Source organism: Colius striatus, chromosome 1, assembly GCF_028858725.1.
Source record: "Colius striatus isolate bColStr4 chromosome 1, bColStr4.1.hap1, whole genome shotgun sequence".
Lineage (NCBI taxonomy): Eukaryota > Metazoa > Chordata > Aves > Coliiformes > Coliidae > Colius > Colius striatus.
The window spans coordinates 179,157,814-179,181,826 of record NC_084759.1 but is presented as its reverse complement, the minus strand read 5'-3'; the positions used below and the strand labels follow the sequence as shown (position 1 = coordinate 179,181,826).

The window sequence follows — 24,013 nt, the reverse complement described above, 5'->3', positions numbered from 1 at the left end:
TGCATCTTGCTTGTTAAGATGTGGATTTTATTTCTTTAATCCACCTAGCTTCTCTTTGATCTGAAATAGCTTTTGTTACGGAAAAACTGTAACTATAAACTTGTTGATTATAAATATAATGTTTACTGAGTTTATTTCTCATATAGCTGTGTCTTCTGCTCTAAAGTTACTGTCTGCATTGTAGATTTCTTATATTTAGTGCAAGAGTACCTAAAGCCTACTTGAGCAATTTGTTTGTGCCTTGAGTTTTAGACACAAGTCAGTTTTTTGATCCTGAGCTCCTATAAGCATATAATCACAGAAATGTCCAAGATGTCACGGAAGAAAATAAGAATTAGTAACCTGCACTTAATATGCTACTGTAATGACATATTTTCATGGTAATCATTTCCTACCACCTTCTGTCTTGTTTGATTGTGTGTGTGTTACCCTCTAAGAAACTCATCACCAATGACATTTTTTTCCTCCACATCTTATATGGTGGGGTGGTGGACTATATTTGGTTCCTGTAATATAACTAACCATTAGATAAGGCTTGTGTGAATACACAATACTTGTGTATTCCAACTTCTTGTCTCTATTTGTGATTTAAATGCACCATTATACCAACATGTCTATTCCTGAATCTGTGATGTGAAATACTATGTTATCTTGATCCTGCTTTGTATAAGGTGTTATTCAACTATACTTGAATTTATGTTTTCTGGAATGTTTCCTTCAAAGTTCTGCATCATACAAATGGGTTGTTATGAAAACATCAACATTCAAATAAATACTATTTTTGTTAAAGTTTCCGTGCAAATACTTGGCTGGCGCATCTAATTAAAAACACTTGTTTTGTGCAGGGTGAGTCAGGCTTTTGATTTCACAGCAACAAATTGTTTCCAGTTCTATTTTGTGGACAAAATTCAGTTAGTCTGGAACATAATATTTGCATCTCATACACTAATGCTGACTCCTCCTTGAACTGTATTAGGTCCAATTTATCTTTTTTTAATAACATTCATTGCTTTAAACTGGTTAACATTCCTGTTCAAAGATGACCAGGTTATTTTTTTTTATTATTCCTATTAGCAAAATAATTGAGTATGGGGAAAAAAATTGAAAGCTGACATAAGCCTTCTGTGATAATACAGCTACAGGTATCTGTTACTTAAAACCAGAAAACCCCCCAGGCAAAGTCAATTACAATTAAAATCTGGTGTGTGTAAGTTGGCCTATAAGACTGATATATGTTTGTTTTCTGCCACATTCTGTGCCTCGCAAGACACAGATGTTTCAAAAGCCTCTGTATTTATGGGAAGCTAGTTAGTAACACTTTGCACCTTAGTGGAGAGCTGTGGTGCTCCAGTTGCAGCCTTTGGTCATGTTCTCACAAGACTTCTACTGCCTTTCACGTAAGAGTTTATCCATATAAAACTGTTTTGAATCTGCTTACTCAGCTGTGTCTTAACAGCCTAATTTTTGGAAGTAAAACACCACTCAACTTCAAATATGTCTTTGGATGTATCACATCATTCCTAAAGCGGATTTACCAAAAGTTGCAGTAAAATCCAGATTTGTTTACAAACTGACAGCACTTGTATCTCTTAAACCTCTGTCTTGTGTCTCGTTTTATAGTAATGGCTTAAAATAGCATTCTGTTTTTCTGGGCAATTTTTCTTTTTGTCTTTTCAGTGTATGCCGAGAATATTTTCAAAATGGTGGGAAAAGAAAAGCTCTTGAGAAAGATGAAAAAAGGGCACTTCTTTCCTCCAAGGCCACTCCAGCTTTAACTGTTCCCCAGGCTCCTAAGACTGAAGATCCCTCACCAAACTTTGGCTTGACAAATCATGAAACTATAACAGAAGAGTAAGTTTTACTTGTTTTCCAGACTCTTTTTCCTTTCTGTGTGTGACAAGACCCACCTGAACACTTTTTCCCCATAACATATTAGATCTGTCTGATGTATTTTTAATAGTTCAGAAGGGGCACTTTCATCATGAACATCTATACACATTTCAAAAAATAGTTATGTTGTAGTATATTTTGGTGAATACCATAAAAAATGCTTGTAAATGACAAATTAGTCATCTTCATTTAAGTGTTAAAGCAGTTTCACTTTTGTATGTCATTGTTGTGCAATGCAATTTATATTAAACCTTGAGGTGAAATAAGGGAGACATTAATTAAGTTAGAATCTAACGGCTGTTCAGCATTGTTGAAAAGTCAATTGCTTATGTAAGTACGAAGTGCCAAATGTAAATATCAGACTACTTAAAACTTTCTCTTCATAAATAATTGCAGAGAAACTCTTGATTCCAATTATACACTTCAAAAGCAATTTTGAATTATAACCCTTAATTTTACATGTGCTAGCTTTCCAATGGCTGGCTCTGCAGAAACTGTAGTATCCTTAAGGTATTTTCTTAACAACAGTTTTAATTTTGTTTTTGACCTGCATTCAAGTAAGAATTTTATTTTTGGCATTTAGGAGAAGCTTTATTTCAGTTACAGTTCCATCCTCCTTTTTTTCCTAAATGTTTACATTTGTGGCTATTCCATGTGTGATGGAAATAATTTTGTATTGTGCAAATATAGTGGAATAACGAATGCATAAGTATTAAATGTTACACTCAGGACTTGCTTCATATTTTTTATAGACCAATTCTTAAACTGTCTGCAGTGGGTTTTTTTCTATTCTGTGAAGAGGTTTTTCTCATTACTGTAGCATGCCTACTGTGAACAGCACCTTAAGTTAGATACAGTATTACTTAAAGGAATGAGGATGTTACTAATACTATTTTCAGATCTGTCTGTCTTTACAAGCTGACATCTTTTGAGGTTTTTCATGTTAATAGAGTTACTTGCAAAAGGCTGAAAATCCCAAATATGTAGTTGAATAGTTAAATGCAAAATGAAAACATTTTCCCCACTCGTGTTCTAGTATGTTGAGACAAAAGACATGTTTCCAAAACGCAGTTAGTGGCTTCTCATAAGCTGACTTTATCCACTGCTGCTTCTTTAGTGCTCACTTTGCTAAGTCAGACTTCAAATCAGAACCTGATTCTAATAAGACTGTAAGGTGCTTTGACACGAAGTGCTGATTAATACCTTGTACTATCTCTACGATGCTGGCATTTGCTAACAAGTAATTTTAGCTTCTGTATAAATAACAACTTGTTGATACTTACTGGTTTAAATCAGTAGATTTGATAATCATACACTACTTAAATTTGTTTTCCGATGGGAGGCCTTGCCATGATAGAGCAAAGGCAAAGAGAGAGCAATGCATTATCTCCATCGTTTGCACAGAGTTCATAATGGCAGTTGTGAAACTAACTTCACATGTGTTTCTTCTTGCTATAAGTAGTTTGTAGCCTTACCTTTTGTTCTGACTACTGTTTATAGAAAGTAGTTAATAAAGAAGGGTTTATTTAATAACTTTTTTAGCATTTGTTAATATAGTGAGTGATAAGGATTTTATCTTTGTTTTTAAAACTTTAAAAACACATGTCTGTAAAGACATACCTGGCAAAGGCAAGATTCTTGTTATTTACTCTAGTAAGTAAAAAATGATAGTAAGGTTTTTAGAATTGTGGAGTTGTTTTACTCTGGTAAGTGTAGAAACAAGAATTTTGTTCTTCCCATATGTAATCCTCTCTGAAGTAGTACTAAAAATGGGTTGCTTACATAGGAGTTCTTTCTGAACTTACCTTTACTGCCCAGCCATTGTAGAGAGACTGTACTGTGCTTAGTAAAGAGCAAAGCTAGCCTAGGACTAAAACATTCCACATGTAGTGAAAAAGCTTCTGGGAGATGTGAAGACAAGTAGGAAGCACTCAGACAGCTCTTAAAAGGCGATGGTGGGAAACATCATAGGAACCAGAAGTGTAAAGTTCAGCTATTTTGATTAGCCCATTTCTATTTGCTTATGTTGCTTACCTCTTTGCTTCTGAATTTTTCCCCTCCCATAACTGATAAATAATAGAGTAACTGAAATATGTAAACTAGGAGATCAGCACTTGAAGTGGTAAATTTCAAAGTGACTTTCCTTATGGAAATATAGCTGTGCTGTATCTACTTCCACAAGAAAACATTATTAAGCTATACTACACCTAGATGGGATGAAGCTGGAACACAGCAAGTTCCATTTAAACATAGGAAAAAACTATTTCACTGTGAGGGTGATGGAGCAGTGGCACAGGCTGTCCAGGGAGGATATGGAATCTCCTTCCTTGGAGGTCTTCAAGACCTGCCTGGACACGTTCCTATGCGACCTCATCTAGGTGGACCTGCTTCTGCAGGAGGATTGGATTAGATATCTCTAAAGGTCCCTTCCAACCCTTACCAGTCTATGATTGTAGTTGAACAAGAGCTGCATTTTTAAGAAGACTAATAATCAAGAGCTGCAGTTCATTTCATGAAGTTCTTGAAATAAAAAAGTATGAGATAAAATGACCATATTTCTCAGGTTACATAAACTTCTTTACCAGCTTCTGGCCTTGAACTTTTTATATTTTGATTTTCTCTCTGCACACTAATGCATTGGAGAGCTGTGGGTTCAAGATGTGCTTAGACATTATGTACAATGGCAAAGTACTTCCATTGCTTTTCTGTGACTGAAAATCGTTGGGGTGATTATCAGTGAATTCAGCAAGACTACATTTCTAACAAAGATTGTTTCAGTGGATTGGTGATGGTCACATAGATTACAGTTACTGTTCTCACTAAAGAATCTGGCCTAATTTTTCAGCACTGTAACTCTTAAGTATCTGGATGAGTGGTCTTCAAAGCATCTGAATCTGTGCTCTGTGCTCTTTGTATATGTTAAGTGATCAAATCTAAGTGCTTCTGAAGAGCTTCAAAATTATTTCCAGAACCTAAATAGGATCCCGTTCCTACTGATAACAGGCAGCCTTAGAATTGCAAGTAAGCAATTCTTTGCATCTGTGTTCCGAGAGACAGCAAAACCTGACAAGCAACAGGAAGTCAAGATACAAGCGAGCATGTGAATCTCAGCTACCTTCAAGGTTTCTAAGTGCATTTGCATTGAACTTAGACTGCAAGACTCCTTGGATGTAACACACCTATCAGAGTGAATTTGCCCTGTAGCAAATGCCTTAGATCTGTTGCCCGTTCATGTAGAAGAGAGGTTTTGGCTTCTGCTCAGCTTGGAATCCAGAAATGTAGCTTTCGAGAAGTGTGTCCCAGTGCTATAGTAGTCCAAAGTTACGTCCCTGCTAATCTGGTTAAAAATAATGCTGCAGCCAAGAACGCAGGTTTTGTAAGAGAGAGATGGAATACATCACTTATCTTTCACTCTGCCCTAGGTGGTGTGAGCTCTTCTGAAGATCAGAGGGTTCAAAGTTGTGCAGCTTAATTTTAATCTATACAATTAGTTCATGATACACTTTAAATGGAAAATGTTAAAATCTCCAGAGACTGCCACTTTTTTGTGGGAAGTTTTCTCTGCACTAGTGTCACATTCCCCCTTGTGTTTCCTGTGGTCCCATGTGGTTTTTATTCTTTTGCTGTCCACAATTGGACTCCTGTGTAGAAGGCAAGCTTACATACAGACACGTTTTTGTGTTTGAATGAATCTGCCATTAGAAGATGTGCCCGTCTGAGAAACCTCTTGGTAGACTTACCGTGGAAAAAGACACTACTTGACTTGTTTGTGTTTTATGGCCACTAGGATCTGAATGGCCCTTTACATTGTGATTGGCATCCAAGCTAAGAAAAAATTGTTACCATCATCTTCATTCTGAAATCTCACTCGGTTCTGACTGACTCACAGGGTAAACTGGCAATGTCTGCAGTTTTAACATACAGATAATTCCTGCATTATTAGCCTTGGTGATGCTGGTATTTTGACAGAAGTATCCCCTGGATATGTTCAATTCTATGTAGAAGCAAAATCCTTAAACTGGACATTATTATTCTGCTGACTGACAAAATATTTTCTCTTGCTTCTCCAACAATCATCTCTGTGGTAGATCACTGGGAGTTTAAGGCATACAGAGCACCCAGATCTCTTTATCTATGCTTAAAGATTGTGTTTTTTTCCTGTGGTTTTCTTTACTCCTTTGTTGTTGCTATGAGTACAGTCATGGCTTTATTGGGCTCCACTGGCCCTGCAGATCTGTTTTTGAAAGTTTTTGCAGTTATCTATCTCTAGGGCGGGATCTTTCCTAGAAAGATAACAAATTATATTTTTGAAATACTATTTGGAATTGGCTACAGAAACTTAGAGCAAAAAGCAATGTTTACTTGCTGGATAGTTACGATTCTTCTCCCTATGAATTCCCTGTAAAAGCTGTGAGTTCACATTTGTTTGCCTCTATTAATGAATTTGGTGTATTTTAAGATCTTACAAATCAAGTCTGTGAACCTCTTTCGGTCAGTCTAAGCAGTAAGTCATGATTAACTTAAGCACTAAATTAAGACCCCTTATTTTTTTGTTGTTGTCTTATTAAATCTTTCATCTTTTATTGAGGTAGCATAGTTAAGTATTTAGAATTACAGTCATTGGCCTTATGTATGAGTTCACCTCAAATAGCAGAGTTGTCAGACAGGGGCAGAGGAGGAGATAAGATTTTTGGATTACTAAAATGTTCTCCAAAATTCTTGTGGAACAAAACTTCATTTTTGAGTACCTCAGAAGTACTCTGAATAGGATCTGAAACTGTAGCTGTTTTTGACAATTACTCATTAAAAAGCTTTTGGATACTCCAAAAGAAAACTGATTACATGGCTTGCAATAGAATTTTTTTTTTCCCCCCCAAGTAGTTTTGAGTGAATATTTAAGTGCACCTACATGTTTAGAATAACTTCCCTACAACTTGAGCAGGCACTTTTAAGTTTCTGGCTTTGTATAGACTGATGTAACTCTTTCATGGCATCCATGGAAAATAGAATTAGAGTGAACCTCTGCCACTCATCCATTTAAGAAAAAATTAGCTAACATAAAACAAATATTTCAACATTTTTGCAGGGAATAACAAAATGCTTCATCTTTAGATATATTTTGCTTACCATGGAATATCATTATGTGTTCTCTAGTCTTTATGAAACCAATCATGGCACTTCAGATGCCCTTTAAAATGGGAATGACAAGCAGGTAGGTTGTAGAGAGTTGCCAGTTTCTCTTTTAAACATCTGGAATTTTAACCATGACTTGTGTGACTTCAGCACCAATAAATGCCACAAGGTAAGTGGGAGACATAAAGCAATAGAGAGCGCCTGTCTAGTGGACACACCAGTTGCCATTCCAGTTTCTTACTAAAATATGTGAGTTAATATTACAGCTGCTGTCAACATAACTCAACTGCTTGAGAACCATCAGCTTTACTGATGGAGCTTGGTTCTTTAGGTATCTCAGCAACTCAAGTAAGGCATTCACTTCTATTAGTTACTACTGTGGTGTTCTCTGAGAATTTTTTTGCATTATTTATCTGAAATTCAGAATATAGATTCAAAAATAACACTTGATAAAGCTGAATTCTTCCTGCTTCTCAGATTGCGCCACTCCTTGGGGAAGATCAGATTACTTGATGTCGGTAGCTGCTTTAATCCATTTCTGAAGTTTGAAGAATTTCTGACAGTTGGGATAGATATTGTTCCAGCTGTTGAGGTACGTAATGTTTGCTGAATTTAAAATAAATTTCATTTTTTGATATTTTAGAATGCTTAAAAATGACTGAAAAAAAATGTAATACCTAAGTGTATATGTTGAATATCTGTGTTCTAATAGGAACTTGCTCCTCCTACTACATAATTTCCCATGAGCAGGCTCTAAACTGTAGTTGTATTTATTTTTAAAGACTTAATTTTTTTCAAGAGTTATGCCTTGATAATGTGATTGTGAATCTTAAAATTGGAACATTTTAGTAGCCATCTTTTTATGGCATTTGAGATGAGTTTTTGCATCTTAAAAGGCAAAAATAAAAATGAGTAAGCTTAATGCTTAGTCATGAACCTCTTAGAAGCTGCAGTCACTGAAGTGATCAGTGACTGTACCCAGTGAGTTTTTCTGGGGAGTTTTAGTAACCAGAAGTGCACTGTAAAGGGGCTTTTATCTTTATTGCTAGAAATATTATTGAGCTTCTGCAATCCTGAGGACAAATTTATCAGCACTTTCGGGGTAAAATGCTTCATTTTCTCTAGGTAATATGGTTCTCAAATGCCTTAATTCTGCTGTAATCATGTGTTCTTTCTGTCTTTTGTTCTTGACCCAGCTTTTTTCAGTCATAATAGCATAGCGTTTATTAAATGAAAAGGCACAGAAATGAACGAATTTCTGATAGAAAACAGGAAACCCTTTGACCATACACAGCTTGTGCACTTACAGTTTAAAATCAGGCTCTATTAAAATCTGTGGCCTAAGGTAACCCTCTTTCAAGGTGGAGAGGTGAGAATTGTACCAGTACAATACTACAGTCAACTTGAAAGTAACATTTTTTAATTTGCTTCAGTATGGTTTATACGCTAAATGTATAGTATTTTGTTGTGGTTACCAGGTGTAGTCTACTAACGTCTAATTTATGTTTTGGTATATATGCTTAGAGATGATAGATAGTCTTGAAAACAATGGAGTCTGATAAATTGCTTTTTAAAGCAGTTCCGTATCGGTTTCATTTAGAACAAAGAAACTTTTGAGTGGACACTACAATTGCCTAAACATCATTGCTTTCCAAGAGGCTATAGGACATCTGCATAGGGCTGCTGGGCATGACTGACTCAGCATGTGAAGCAGACACATGCCACTGAAGTGACAGCCTATGGCACTGAAGTGGTAATACATGGCAAGTAAATTTCCAGCTAAGATACACAGATTATGGCCTACATCCAATTACAGTCAGTGGATATCTGTTAAAAATAGTCAGTGAAACCTAAACATGTTGTATTTCATGGTGAGATGAATTGCAATCTGACCTCATGGACTGTACTGACTAGCTCTCCAGTGACTATAATGGTAGCCTAGGCACCTGAAGTTACAAGAGCTGAATCTAACCATTAAGTTTTGAGTATGCATAGTTAATAATTTGCTATCTAGTCTGTTGTGCTGGTTTCATAAGAAAATTATGGGGTTTTTTTCATGAAAATCAGTTTCAATGTACAATGACCAAAACCATTAATGGAAAGTCTCGGAACAGTTACTTTTGTGGAGGTAATGGAAGAACGTAACTAATCCAAGCCAGACAGCAGAAGAGGGTGTAGTCAGGTAGCTGCAATTCCTGTGTACTAGCCAGTTCTTCAGGCCTCCTCCTAGTATAAGGGAATGATAACATAATTGATTTCTTGTCATCTGACAAGTACTACAACTGGATGATAGGAATTCATTAGACTGCTACTGTACAGACCATTGTAGTTAGAGATGTGTCTCAGGCTCACTAGCTTCTCTTACTTCCATTCTCTTGGATACTTTGACATGTTCAGGGCACCTTGAAACATAGCAAACATTCTTGGAGTGACATGGAATAGTTTGTGCGCTCAAAAGCATCTGCTAGAATAAGCTTAGGTCCACCTCTGAAAGAGAAGTAATAAGCTCTGATGTATTAAAGATGACTCTACTTCAAGCTGTGTCAACATCATAACCTCCTGAATAAATTTATCGTTAGGCCAGGCATTGCCTGGGCTGATTTAAGATTTCAGAGAAAAGCAGAAGGTTCTTACAGCAGTTAATGTCATCTTCTGACCTGAAAAAATTGATTTGATAACTTTGTGATAGAAGCTGAAAACAGAAGAACTGCTAAAATCTTTGGATATAGACTAAGTAGTTGAGTAAAATACTCCAACCAATTTGAGGAATAAGAGGGACGTAATTCTGGAAAAACTAGGAGAGGAACTGAAATGTTCATTATGTCATAAAGAATGCCTTCAGAATGTTTAGAATATCTGGTTTGTACAGAGAGAATGTAAACTGTAAATAAAGCTATGAATGAAAACAAATTTCCATTAAAAGGTTTTTTAAAACGTTTTGTGTTTTGAAGGGGAACTGCACCAAGAAAAGACTAGTACTCTCTTCAGCTCATTTTAAGTCTCTTGGTGTAAGGCACACTGTGAGAAACACACAGTATTAGAAATTAAGAGGAGAGAAACTGACACTGGGGTAAGCAGAACAGGTTTCTTCTTGCCCTAGTGTTTTTATTGGATCAAACATTCTGCTTATAATGCAGATATTCCAGAGTAGAATTATCAGTGGTTATTTTCTTAGAGGAGTTTAATTTGTTAACATAAAAAAAAACCACACCAAAAAAAAAAACAGACAAAAAAAGGGCAAAAATGGAACACAGGGAGAATATCCACTTTCGGAAAATCCAAATACAGTTTCATACTGCTGTAAAACATGCTGAATATGCAGCAGATGTTGTTACAGAGTAAATTTAGTCTGAGACAAAGGAAAAAATAGGCTGAAAGGGGACTGGAATTAAAAATTAGAGTATACAAGTAGGATTGTGTTCTTAAATATCACTGAACTATGACTGTTGTTTCAGTGTCTAGGAGACTTTAACAGCCATTCAAGACTTGTATATTTAGAGTTGGATAGCAGTCTCCTACATAGTATCATTTTTATCTTAAAACTGCCTGCAGCATTCAGAATAAACTCAGAACAGACTTTAGTTCTGAAATTGTCTTTAACATTATTTCTACATAACTTATGTGAATATTTTCCACTACTCAAACTCTGTATACATTTTTTCAAATGTATATGTATAACCTCTAACTTTTTAAGTCTTGCTTAAAATTATTACACTGAACAGTTATTCTTCAAAGCATTTATTTCTTTTAAAACTTGATAGATCATCATGAAAATATTACTGTTAATTTCCTTTTCTAAGTATTGCAAGGAATCAGATTATAGTCCTGCAGATACAGTAGCTGCAATTAAAATTTCTTGATTATAGCCATGTAATGTGAGTTTCTGGATTTTTTTGCATATTGAAAGCCAAGATCAAAGCTACTAAAAAGTAAATCACAGACTACTTTTTTTAACATTGATGCCTTCTTTTGAATTTACTGCACAGTCTTGGAAGAGGATGATTTTATATAAACAACCTTCTTTTCTACTTGGAAACAATTGCGCATATCAGTTGCTTTATTAATACCTTTACGGTAGTGTTCTAGTGATCTTAATTTTGAAGTATTGTTTTATAAAACATGCTTTATGTATTTTCATGGTATGAAAATTCAGCAGATCTAACACTGCCTTTCAGATGTGCTCCACAGAATGAATGTTTTGTGTCTGCTTTCATGTTCAATTACCTGTTTAGATGTTGTTCACCACACATTCTCCAGGCATTAGTAACAACTTTTGTTGTTGTCATGTCAACACCTTCCATCTTAATACCTTTTTTTATGAAAGAAGTCAGTCACGGGTTTTGATGATATAAAGTATCAAAACTTAAATGTAGTGAACATCATACTATTATTCTTTCTGTTGAATGCTCTATGATTTAAAACATTAAGAAGTTCACCATTCTGTGAAGTTATTCTTCTGTATGTTGTGTCATTTTCCATCTTTTATAGCTTGATCGCACAAATGCTCAAAAGATTGATAGCCCTTACCTTACTTTGAGACTTGCCCAAACGTGGGCAGTACCACTACACTTTGCACTTACAGAAAGATTAAAACATGGACCTGCATCACTACTGCAAGGCAGTTAGTGTACTGTAACTTTCTAATGCACATTGCCTTGCTGTAGGTTCTTTCTGTAACAGTAAAGAATGACACTTCTGTCGAAGTGATTAAACTACTAAGTTTCTTGGATTCTTTTCAGAGAACTGGTGGGAACTCCCGAGGTATCAAATTTAGTCTCTATTTACTAATTTCAAGTTTATAAAAACCTATAAAAGTCTTCCATCATCTGGAGAAACAAAAGCTATATAGGCTTATCTGAGTACTTCTTAAATGATTTATGACATGATACTTGATCTGTTTGGCCTGTTGTGTTTTTTTTTTAATTTAACATTTCTCAGCTATAAAATCTCTAGTAGAGGACTGCACATCTAAAATTTTGCTTTGCAGCTGTGAAAGCTAGTGATATGTGTTAAAATTTTATTTTGGATTGCTTGCTCTAATAGCAAGAGCAATGTTTAGCAGGCTTGAGGTTACCTCGGGGTACTGGGGAGATTGTCCTTGAGTTGGTTTTTTTTTTTTTTTTTGGATTTGGGTTGGATTCGCTCTTTAAACTAACCTTGATGTTTCTTTGGTTTTCTGTTTTTCTTATCCTGCCAGAGTGTATACAAATGTGACTTCTTAAATCTTCAAATTCAGCAACCTCTCCAACTGGCACAAGATGCTATAGATGCCTTTCTTAAGCAACTGAAAAATCCCATTGATTCTCTACCTGGAGAACTGTTCCATGTCGTCGTTTTCTCACTCCTCCTTTCTTACTTCCCATCACCCTATCAACGATGGATATGCTGCAAGAAAGCACATGAACTTCTCGTATTAAATGGTTTATTGCTTGTAATAACTCCAGATTCATCTCATCAAAATCGCCGGGCTATGATGATGAAAAGCTGGAAAATTGCCATAGAGTCCTTAGGCTTTAAACGCTTCAAGTATTCCAAGTTTTCTCACATGCACCTGATGGCATTTAGGAAAACTTCCTTGCAGACAACGAGTGACTTAGTTAGCAGGAACTACCCAGGAATGCTGTATATCCCACAGGATTTCAACAGTATAGAGGATGAGGAGTATTCCAACACTTCCTGCTATGTTCGATCAGATACAGAAGATGAACAGCTAGCTTACGGTTTTATGGAGCTACCTGATGCTCCTTACGACTCAGACTCTGGAGAAAGCCAGTCTAGTTCAATTCCTTTCTATGAGCTAGAAGATCCTATATTGCTTCTAAGTTAATATAGTCTTTGGAATGCCCTTTCAGTCAAACCTTGCTTAACTAATTTTGCTATACTAACATGGGCGCAACACACAACAAATGGTTTGCATAAAGAAAATGCAAAGGTTTACAGAGTTTGCTATTTTTTTCTACTTTTGAATTTTAAAATTTATTCTTGTATGAAAGTGAAAAAATACAAGTTTTATGCAAATGACTCATGTCATAGCATAAATTGCTGTTACTTTCATTAGATTTGTATCACTAATTTTTTTCAAGAAAGGTACCATTCTTTTCTTTAGTGCTGTGAAGTGTGAATTCTATTTAATTTGCTAAATGTTGTTTCAATATTTTAACTCGATGTGGTTGAGCTTAAGGCACTGGAGTTGGTGAGCTTCTGAGAAGTATGTGTAGGAAGAAACAATTTGCACTTTAATTAAATGTGCAGATACATTAAGACACTTGGTTACACATGTCCCCTCTTAGTTATAGAACAAAACTTTTCCAAGATTTGTTTTGCTCTGGTTAAGCCTGGGCTGGAGCAACAATGATGCTTGCACATTTGATTTTATGTTTATTGTAGCCCTTTTCAGATAACACCAAGTTGCAATAACACCAAAACACTGAATATATTCATCCATAGTTGTATGTACTGTGTCATTTCTTTGCATAGATAGTAGTCTGATATGAGATTTCCGAAGAGGTTATCCCTCTCCCAGATGACTATGGTACTTCTAGACAACTATGTTTCGCTTCAAAGCTGGAACATGGTTTTGCAATTTTACGAGTGTACAAGCACTAACGTATATCAGTATTTCCCCAATGATGGTGTTCTGTATCCTCTTCAAACTGTGTTTAACAGGGTGGAGTTTGTCATGTTTTAAAGTAAGTTATTTATATATTTTAAAAACAAACAACTTTTTCTTTAATTGTCCTTATTTGTAGACCTCCCAAGTTATATGGTAACTACAGACTGATCTTGTAAAAATGAGCCTAATTCTACAAGTTTTTCCAGGATACACATATTTGCACACAGTCCACACAAGTGAAGTTAGCGTATACCATTTGTTTATTTGGACCCAAAACTCTTCTGTTTAGTTCAATACAAACACCATATCTGTCTGAAAACTGGTCTACACCATAAGGAGATGAAAAAGAGGTGGTTTACATCTGTGAAGTTTTTTAACTTGTGTAATATATTTGAGGTTTTGCAAGAAAAAAAAATGTACTTAGTGGTAAAAATAGAGGATTTGGGTATGTTTACCTTGGATTTCCCTCAATTTAAAAATAATGGCCAGAATTTTCACATCTGAATGTTAGGCTGTTAAATCTATATGTAAGTGCCTAATAATAAATGATTTGAACTAGATGCCACATCAATGTTTTAAGACTGACTTCAGCAAAAGGGTAGAAAATACTAATACATAGCTTCACAGGTGGTTGTGATGAAATATACCTTACACCACACTAACCTACCATGTTGTATTTATAATACATAAGTTACCAGATAAACTGAAGCTGTAGTGTGGATTTCACAGTGGTTGCTACAAAAATTAAACTCGTTCCTTCCATTGAAGTTATGCACTGAAAGTGTTGGGGTTTGACCTACCTGTTTTCATTTGATGTTGTTTTCCTACGTAGAGTCATTACACATTGGTCCAGCTTACACTCAAACATGATCAGGACTGCAATGCTTTACTCTTTAACGTACACTTTTTGTGTCTCCTTAAATTTAAAGCATCCCCTAATACAAATTTCTTATTCAATCTGAATGATATAGTTATTTACAAACCAAAATATTATATCCTGATGTGTAAAAAAAACAGCCCAAGAAATTATGTTTAGACATACAAATATCATGGTTGATGGTTGACTTTTTTTTACAGATAATACTTCTCTAAGGAAACACACAATGGCTTCAAAGTTGGCTATAAATCAGTATTTGCATCTCATGCTTTACCACTTTAACTAAAAACGTTTGTCAGTCAAAGCCTTTCTTCTTCCCAGTTAATCACTGACTCCGGCAGTGCTCCTGTTACAGCTAATATATTGGTGCTATAAATTCAGCTGTTTATGGCATTTAATCAGTGCATACTTCAAGGTATACCTAACATTTTAACTGATACTCCTTTCAGAAAAAAAAAAACAAACCATACCAGCTAACATACATGTTGTCATTGGCTAATGTAAACTGGTTTTTAATTCATACAAAAAAGCAATTCAGACCAAAACTTATCTCCCTCCCCTCCCTGCCAATAGTTTAAAATATTAACATTTACAATTTAAGCTTTTTTGCAGGTTGGTAACACCACTGTATTTGTGGTTTAGGGACCCATTATTTGTAACAGCTTGGTTTTCTTGCTGCTTTTTTGGTTGTTTTGTTGTTTTGTTTCTTTTTTTTTTACAAGGGACAGTAGATTGTGGTGGAAAGGAAAGTGAAATGTACATTCTTACAGCTCCCTGAACAGTAAAGGAGTTGTTGGATATTTTGCTTTTGTGCAAGAAAAATGTTTCTAGGTTATGAAATATTTGAAAATTATGACTGTGCAAGAGACTTCTTGTTCTTAAGGTGCTGGAGAGGAAAAGGAAAAAAAAAAAAAGTGTATTTGATTTCTGTTGTCTTTATGTCACTACTTTTTTTGTGAACAAAGCACATTTATTAAAAAAAAACAGTTGAAAACCTTTTTAGAAGTTGTTTCTTTGGGGTGGAGGTATTGTCTTTGTTTCATTCTGTGCAATCAGTTTATGCTGAAATGCAGCGAAATCAATGCATAGTCATTTTCCTTACTGTCAAGGAAATAGTTATGTGGTTTGTTTTATAAACAACCGAATTACAGTAAAGATGGTAAATTTGGTACTTCAGTTTTGGCTTCTACATCTCAGTTGTGGTCTTTGCTTTATTGAAAGGTTTTTGGAGTTCATAGAATCATCCAGTTGATCCTGTACTGTGTTTCTTCACCTGTCCACTTAGGATGCAACCAGTTTCTAATGCAATTCTTCTTTTCTCATTCTAGGTGTTCTTTATTTCTCCTCTGTTTCCTTGAAATATCTTTGCAGCATCTGTTGTACAATGGCCCTCTGAGGTCATTGCTGTATGTTTCTGTATGGTGATTTTGAGTACTGCAGATGTTGGGAAAGGAGTGCAATGGGGAAAGAAACCTAAAGAACTGAAAGTGCAAGTCTCCCACTCAGATCCAGACTCTAGGAAAATAAGATTTCATCAGAACTGAAGTGCATCCCTAGCACTGCAAAGCACTGCATCCATAGCACTGCACAGCCTAGCTGCTACTTGACAGTAACGTTCAGAGAACAGTTTCACAGCTGTTGTTAGTACTGGTTCTTGCATTTGGGGAGACTAGATGACTCACTTAAGTGCAATCATTCTAAATCCTTTTATGAATCAGCAGCAGGTTTTCTGTGTCTTTTTACTCCTTTTTTAAGTTTTCCTCAATTTATTGTCTTGTACTTGTGGAACATCAGGAAGGTTCTTTTTTTTTTTTTTCTTTTTTTTTTTTTTTATGGATTGCTTCTCACAGACTTACATAGAAACATAGGGTGGGTTGAGGTACTGTTTTAAAGTAAAGTACTTTCCAAGAAGTTCACCAACTAGTTGATTGAAAAGTATTGTTAAATCACACTTGGATATGATACTGGTAAAAGTACATGACATTGACTAAGCAGGCAGCCTGTTAAAGACCGTTTTAGGTTTTTTGGGGGTTTTTTTTGGGGGGGGGGCGGGGGGGGGGGTGAGGTGTTTGGTTTTGTTTTGACCCAATTCACTTTCATGCCTGTTGGCCACTTTTATTAGACCTTTGAAGAGGAGGGGGAGGTAACTGAGGTTCTTAGTTGTCTGAACAACTAAGGCAAGAGAGGTAGACTGTTGAAGTTTTAGATGTTTTGAGTGTACAGTGATAGGGCTTCTTGACAAGGAGTATAAAGGATCTAGTTGTGATGAAGGGACTACAGGAACAAAGGACGTAAGTCCACAGCAGGCGAGCCCTTCTGCAGTTCCAAGAGCCCACGTGCAGCAGCTGTCTAACCTTTGTTCCAACTCCAGCTACCTGTGTCCTGCCTCTCCAAGCAATGAAGCTATTTGGATACAGAGCCTTACAGCTCTTTTCTGTGTGTCTGCAAGGGCCAACTCAAAACATACATTTCCAACACAAAGTGGTGTGAAACAAAAGTGTGCCTCCTGTATTGTGTGAGGGTGCTGGCAGCTTCTGTTTTGAGAAGCAGGCCATGCGTCATGCCAGGGCCAGGCTCCTCTCCACCAGAAGGCTCCTGCTGCCTAACGAGGAGGAAGGTGAGAGAGGGCTCAGTCTGTCTTGCAGTCTCTGTTCTAATGCAGCTTTGCTGCTCCTACATCCTAAGCACGGGCTGACAGTGGTTACAGGGTTGGAGATTTTTTTTCGTCTTTCTTCCAGCCTCTTGCCCTTGAGTTTTTAGGTGGAGGGGAGAATGCACTTTCACTCTTGCCTATCAGCTGGATGCTACAGCATTTCCGGAGGGCGAGGCAGCTGTCGGGCAGGAGGCTGCCGTTGGGAACACTGCTATAACCGCCTCAGGCCTATCGACCCCGCGCACCGCCTGTAGCAGGGCGGCCGGCGTGAACAGTGTTCCGACGGCGGCCGCGGCGGTGTTTGAGCCTTGGCGCGGCCCGTAGCCGGGGCCGCCTCGCGCGGCCTCAACATGGCGGCGGCGCCGCGCGGGGGGCGGGAAGTTTCCGTGCCGCCTGTTGAGGTGAGTGCGGGCCGGGGCCGGGCCGCCTCGGCTGGATGGAGAGCACGGCGGCGGCCCGCAGGCCCCAGTTCCGTGGGGCTCGGCCTGGTTTGCGCCGGCGCCGTGGCGAGAAGGGGGCGAGGGGAGCTGGGCGGCCTGTCGAGCCGCCCAAGGGGGCCGCGGCCTCTCCGGCCGCTGGCGCGGCGGGGGCCGTCTGCACGGAGTGGGTCCCGGACGGCAGTCGGCGGGCCGCGGCGGTGTCCCGGCAGAGCCGTGGCTGGCAGCGTCCGCGCCGCGCAGCCAGGTGCCGTCCGTGAGCTCCCCGGGCCGGGCCGGGCCAGCCCGCGGCCGGGTGCTCCTCGTTCGCTTGGCACCGGCAGTCTGCAGTGTAGGCTGGGTATTAACGTCTACAAACTAACGACACCGTTCCCCTGTGGTATTTCAAGTCTACTATATTAACGTGTTAGCTACGCACGACTTCTCGTTTTTTTTAAAAAGTCTCATAAAGTTACTTTTTTTTAAAAAAAAAAGGTGCGTTCAACTGGAAGAATAAAGCTGAAAGCAGGCCCAGTGTTTTACATGGGCCTCACCGGGCCTTTAAATCAACCACAGTTAAACTGCCAAACTGCCTTTGGGATTTGGTTCTTTTTTGTACTGTATTTTTAGATAAATTCGGGTAGAAACTCCTTCAGGAATGATGTTCCTTAACATGTAGGAAACCCCTTGGATAGTTTGTTTTCTAAGTCTGTACTTGGACTCCAGGTTTTGCTTTAAATTGTGTTTGCAAAAGCTGATAGATACTTAAAAGTGGGGATATGCATTCTGTTTTGGATCTGAATGCGATTTGCTCAGATATCTAACTCTCATGTTGCAACTTGAAACTCTTAAGGCCATTAGTTTAACAAACACCTCCCAAACTTTCAACAATCCTTGTGTAAACAGTCACAAGTCTTAACAGAAATGAGTGAGAAATAGCCATGGTTTAAAGAGTCATTCAGATACTGAAATTTCCTGTTGTGATTGCCAGACTTGCTGTGCTACATTTATTTGGTAATAGCTGCTTGGTGGAATACATTAATCACAAAAATGTTTCTTTTCTTCACCAAAAAAGTTGACTGTGTTTTGGTTAGAAGAACACTACTGATTAATTACGTAGTTTAGTAGAACGGCTTTTTGTTAATTGGCTAGAAGACAAGGAAGAGGTTGTATTTGTGGCTGGGAGCTGTCATTCCACCAGTACTCAGTGCTGGAGCAGTCCTTGTGTCTTTCCGACATGAACAGGCCCCGCGACAGCCTGTGAAGCAGCAGCCGAGAAGCTTCTCTTTGGCATCTCTTGGGAGGGAATGGCTGCAAAACTCCTCTTGGCCCGAGCTGAACCAGTCAATGTCATGTTCTGTCAGAGTGGCTACTTGCTCACAAGGGAGTTTGCTAGTGTAACGATCCCACCAGAACATCATTTAGCAACGGGAGCAAATTTTTAAGCTAGGTGTCAGGCAGGAGCTTTCACCCTTTGCCTGTGAGCCAGCCTGCTGGCTTCTGCAGGGCTCTCATCCAAATGAGCATTTACAGTGTAGCCCCATGACTTGGAGGGGTTCCAGAAAGGCTTAGGAATCGAGATAACAGGAGGCATGGCAGATGTGCTTCAGTGTGGCAGTAGTCATGTGTCAGTGCTGTGGGTTGGGAGGAGATGGGAAATTGTTCCTGTGCATTCACAGTTTCAATGAGAGATAATGGGGAGGGGGAGCCAGGGAAGGGCACGTGTAGGAGTTTAAATCTTTGACTCAAATTGTCAATATTTAGTTAATGTTGCTTGTAGTGAGACCGCAGACAATGCTGTGGTACCTGATGTATTGTCACCTGGAATATGATAGCTGACTTTGGGCTGAGTGATCTGTATAAAGTAGAAACAGAGGAAAGGTTGAGAGGAGGGGTAAGTATATTATCAAGTGAGAGGAGACATTTTACAAGCTCTTCAGCATCCAAGCAAGTCAGAATTTAAGTTTCTATGTAAAAATGATTAACAATAATGAGTACTATGAAAATGCACAGTTGAAATCCTGGGAACTTTGACTTGCCATGGTATCATGTAATAGTCATTTACTTTAATTGTATGTATTTTCTTTCAATTAAACACATTTTTAATGTGTTGTCCTTCCAAGCAGTATCTGCCATGTTGTTAGGTGTTTGGTGTAATTTGAAAATAAATGTTACCAAACTTAAGAAATTTAAACAACATGATTTCTTGGTCCTTGTTTGTCTCTACACCATTATTCAGACTGGTTTTCAGTCTTCAAATCAGGCAAAGCTATGGGTAAATCAGTCAATTCACTTTTTCTTTTGTCATTCACTGGTTTAAAAATGAGAGTTTAAAAACCAAGAGATAACAGCATTGAAGTTTCAAGTTTCAGTCAAGATGTCCTTTTATACTTCCCCAAGCATTATAAAGACTAGCAGTAAGCTATAATCTAGCTCTGAATGTTCTTGACACATTGGTTGCTCTGTCATCCCTGTAACTCTTTAGAAGTCTTTATAAAATGGGCAATTAGGTGATTACTTGAAAACTGATAGAGGCTACATATGAGTCTTTTTATGCCTTGGAGACTCTGCCCATAACCTACATAACCAGATAAAGTTTTGGTTGAACTTCAAAAGTAAAAGCTATACAATTTCACTAAGTTTTAAGTAAGAGAATTTAGACAGCCCGTTGTTATGGGGCTGTTTATAATTTGTGGCATTTCTTACAAAAATTAGAGACAAATATTGATGCTGATTTTCTTGTTTCTGTACTTTCTTGTAAGCCGCTTGTTGTTTTATGACTTATTTTCTCTGAGGTATAACCTCTGTTTTATTTATTCACTGACTCCTGATTTAGAGTTTCTCGGAAAAAAAGGATGAAAAATCACAAGCACATGTGGTTCCCTTTACATGTAGTTTCACAGAAAGCTGCTTCTCTGAGTAATTCTTATCAATTTGTCACTTAAACCACATCTTGCATTCAGAGCAGGGTTGTAACTTCAAACTACGAACCTTTTTTCACCTTTAACTAGAGAGTTCTGAACTATGTCTATGGCAACTTGGTGATAAGTAGAGAAATTAGATAAATACAGTGAAGTGGTGATTTTCATGAAAATCGTATTTCTCATTAACTTTTTAGTATTGTTTATGTGTAGTCTCCACAAGATTAAACATCAACAGGATTACGGTGGTCCTCATGTTTCAAGACTGAGTTCAGACCAAGGCAGAAGTTTATCCTGTAAAAGAGTGGTGATCTCCAGTGAAATCTGCCTAGCAATATTTGCTTACAAAATCCCCCTAAAAATACTACTATCTGCTCTTGTACAATATTGAAAAGAAACGCATGACGGTTAAATTGATCTGAGTAGGAGGCACTTGTGTTCTAAATATAATACTTACCCCAATCATTTTGAAAACTCTCTGAAAATGTTGTCAGATCAGTTGATACATCTGTGTGGCCATTCACCTTCTGTAAGGTGTAGATAATGACAATACCCTTTTGAATGATCTGCTGTGGGTTAAGCTTGTTAACTGATTATGAGATTCCTTTTCTAAATCCTGAAGCAATTTACTGCTTGTAAAGCATACTGAAAATTAGGTAAACTGAGAACTTAGCAAATGTAGTGGTGAAGTAAAACAATGTTTTAAAGCAATACTGAAGTGATTTAGAAAGTAACGGATTTCATGGCAATATTTTGAATACCCATCTATATCTAACATAGAGAGCTAATGGATGGGGTTTGTGAAGAAACTGCAGAGGCCAGGTTCGGTTTACCATCTGCTGTCATTCAAATAACAGTCTAGGAGTTACACAGAACCCATTTTATATTGGCTTCAATAATGACTCCAACTTGAATGACCTTTAACAACACACTTAATGTTTATTATGTGTTTTTTAAATTTGGATTTTAAATCACTGGTAAGAAAGGATGTGTCGATGTTATGCTATATATGATTGAAAAGAATTATTTGGCACTAAACCCTTTTCAATTCTTCTTCCAGGACTTCGGTGATTGTGGACCACTGTTACTGAAATGAAATCACGGAAGGCAGCGATTGTGTTGCATTTTTTGGATGAAACCCAGATATTTACTTTTGGTCAAGTGGGTAAAACCCCCTAACTGCAGTTTACATGTGTAGGTCACTGCGTTACTGTGTCAGTCATTGTCTCTATGCAGCAATGACAAGGCTAGAAGAAGCAAACAGAGAAGTAAACATGCACTCGTCAGTCAGATACCTTGGCTATCTCGCCAGAATCAACCTTCTGGTTGCCATTTGCATGGGCCTTTATGTCAGATGGGAAAAAACTGCGGATGCACTGATTTTGGTAATATTTATTCTGGGACTCTTTGTTCTTGGAATTGCCAGCATACTGTACTACTATTTTTCAATGGAAACAGCAAGTTTGAGTCTCTCCAATCTTTGGTTTGGTTTTTTGCTTGGCCTTCTCTGTTTTCTTAATAATTCTGCCTTCAAAACGGATGTGAAAGAAGAAGCTACCAAGTACTTGCTCCTCTCCGCTATTGTTTTAAGGATATTATGTGCTTTGGTTGAGAGGATATGTGGTTGTGTCCACCATCGACCAACTCTGCTGACAACAGTTGAAGTTTTGGAGCTAGTTGGATTTGCGATTGCCAGCACAACTATGTTGGTAGAGAAGTCTATGAGCATTATTCTGTTGGTTCTGGCTTTGGCCATGTTGATTATTGACTTACGTATGAAGTCTTTTTTGGCAATTCCAAATTTGGCAATTTTTGGAGCCATTGCATCCTTACTCTTTTTTCCATCACTGCAAATCCCCACAAACCCATTTGCCTTGGCGTGTTTCTTCAGCTGCCTGATTTCAGATCCCCTCCTTGACGTTTACTTCAGTGGACTTTCAGTTACCGAACGATGGAAGCCCTACTTGTACCGTGGTAGAATTTGCAGGCGGCTTTCTGTCATCTCCGTTGGAGTCATTGAACTAACCTTTTTCATTCTTGCAGCCTTCAAGCTACGTGATTTGGATCTCTGGTATTTTGTGATACCCGGATTTTCTATTTTTGGAATTTTCTGGATGATATGTCATGTAATTTTTTTTATAACTCTTTGGGGGTTTCACACAAAACTAAATGATTGCCACAAGGTGTACTACACCCACCGTGCAGATGACAACAGCCTTGACAGAGTTATGGCTTCTAAAGGAATGCGCCACTTCTGTTTAATTTCGGAACAGCTGGTATTTTTCAGCCTTGTCGCCACTGCTGTTTTGGGTGCTGTTTCTTGGCAGGTAAAGAATCTCTTTTTCTTGATATCCCTCTAGAGAATACTCCTGAGAATTACTGGCTCCTTAATATTCCTGTGGTGTTTGATGATGTGCTGTGGCTCAGCAGTTAAAAGTTATAACTCTTGATTTCACCAGCATGCTCTTTAAATTCCATGCATTATGCTACCTTGAGTGTGTCCTGCTAAGGCACCTGGCTTCCTTGTGTTGGCAGAATGGAAAGAGTTACTACTTCCAGGGCAAAAAATGTGTGCAAAGTATTTTAAAGTTACCCACTTAGGAAACAATTTTGCTTTTGAATTCATTATGCTGCCAGAGTAAATCGTGGTGTAGAACCCTCGTAATGCATACTATATTGAGGGCTTTCTTTTATTAACTCTTGTAATTGATTCGAGGCAAATTCATGTTTTAAGAATATATTTTTAAATCATTTTGGTTTGCATTTAACCATTAGTGTGGAGACGGAGACAACTGATAACCTGGTAAATTGTTGGCATACAATCTGTCTTATTTTAAAATCTGATTATGCAGCATAGGATGTGTCCTCTTAAAGTCCAGTTCTTAAAAATCATACAGTGTTCTTTGACTTTCTTTTTCTATTTCTGAATTAAGGACATCGTTTATTCTTTAGCAGAAAACATACATTTCCTTCAAGATGTTTGTTCAGTGACCCAAGTTAAAATACATTCTGCAGTATCACAGTTGCAGCAGTGTGTCTGTGGTCTGTTTTCTTTAAGTTGATCTAAACCAAGACAACAATTGTTTTTGTACCCCTGCATCTCTTAATATATATCTATTTTAGTATATATATTTCATATATAAAATATTTAAATAATATATTATTTTTTTAAGTATTTATGTGAGATGCAGTTTACAGAAATATCTCTGTAGTGTTTCTAAAACAATTTGTTGCCCATTCCTGCAGATTTTCTCAGATTAAATAACTTTGTGGATGAAAGTGTTAAAGAACTTGGTGGAAGAGTCATGGTTATTCTGTGAGATTTTTTGTGTTGGGTTTGTTTGGTTGTTTTAAGTCTGTGTTTGTTTTTTATTTGGAGGAGGATGTGGTGTTTTTGTCGGGTTTTTTTTGCATGAAGAACATTAGAGGTTAACAGACAAGCCTGTGTGGCTATAATGTGTGGGCCTGCAGAAAGGACTAAAGAAGAAATAGAGCCTAAAAGGTGTAAAG

General features: G+C 37.6%; 2 protein-coding genes across 6 annotated transcripts in view; both read left to right on the top strand.

Moving 5' to 3' along the window:
• The window catches only part of BMT2 (base methyltransferase of 25S rRNA 2 homolog), a 34,306-nt gene extending 18,809 nt beyond the window's left edge, over positions 1 to 15,497 (top strand). The window contains exons 3-5 of the mRNA XM_061988654.1: positions 1,678 to 1,851; positions 7,501 to 7,615; positions 12,221 to 15,497. Coding sequence (XP_061844638.1) covers positions 1,678 to 1,851; positions 7,501 to 7,615; positions 12,221 to 12,850 — 919 coding nt within the window. The 3' untranslated portion in view covers positions 12,851 to 15,497. The remainder of the gene's footprint in view (positions 1 to 1,677; positions 1,852 to 7,500; positions 7,616 to 12,220) is intronic.
• A 1,587-nt stretch (positions 15,498 to 17,084) lies between these two features.
• Positions 17,085 to 24,013, top strand: part of TMEM168 (transmembrane protein 168) — a 67,845-nt gene continuing 60,916 nt past the window's right edge. For 4 of the 5 annotated variants that reach the window (XM_062017420.1, XM_062017439.1, XM_062017430.1 and 1 more), the window contains exons 1-2: positions 17,311 to 17,567; positions 21,564 to 22,830. In XM_062017420.1, the coding sequence (XP_061873404.1) occupies positions 21,694 to 22,830 (1,137 nt within the window). In that variant the 5' untranslated portion in view covers positions 17,311 to 17,567; positions 21,564 to 21,693. Of the gene's footprint in view, positions 17,131 to 17,310; positions 17,568 to 21,563; positions 22,831 to 24,013 lie in introns of those variants that run through there. The other variant, XM_062017447.1, reaches the window with a different exon arrangement.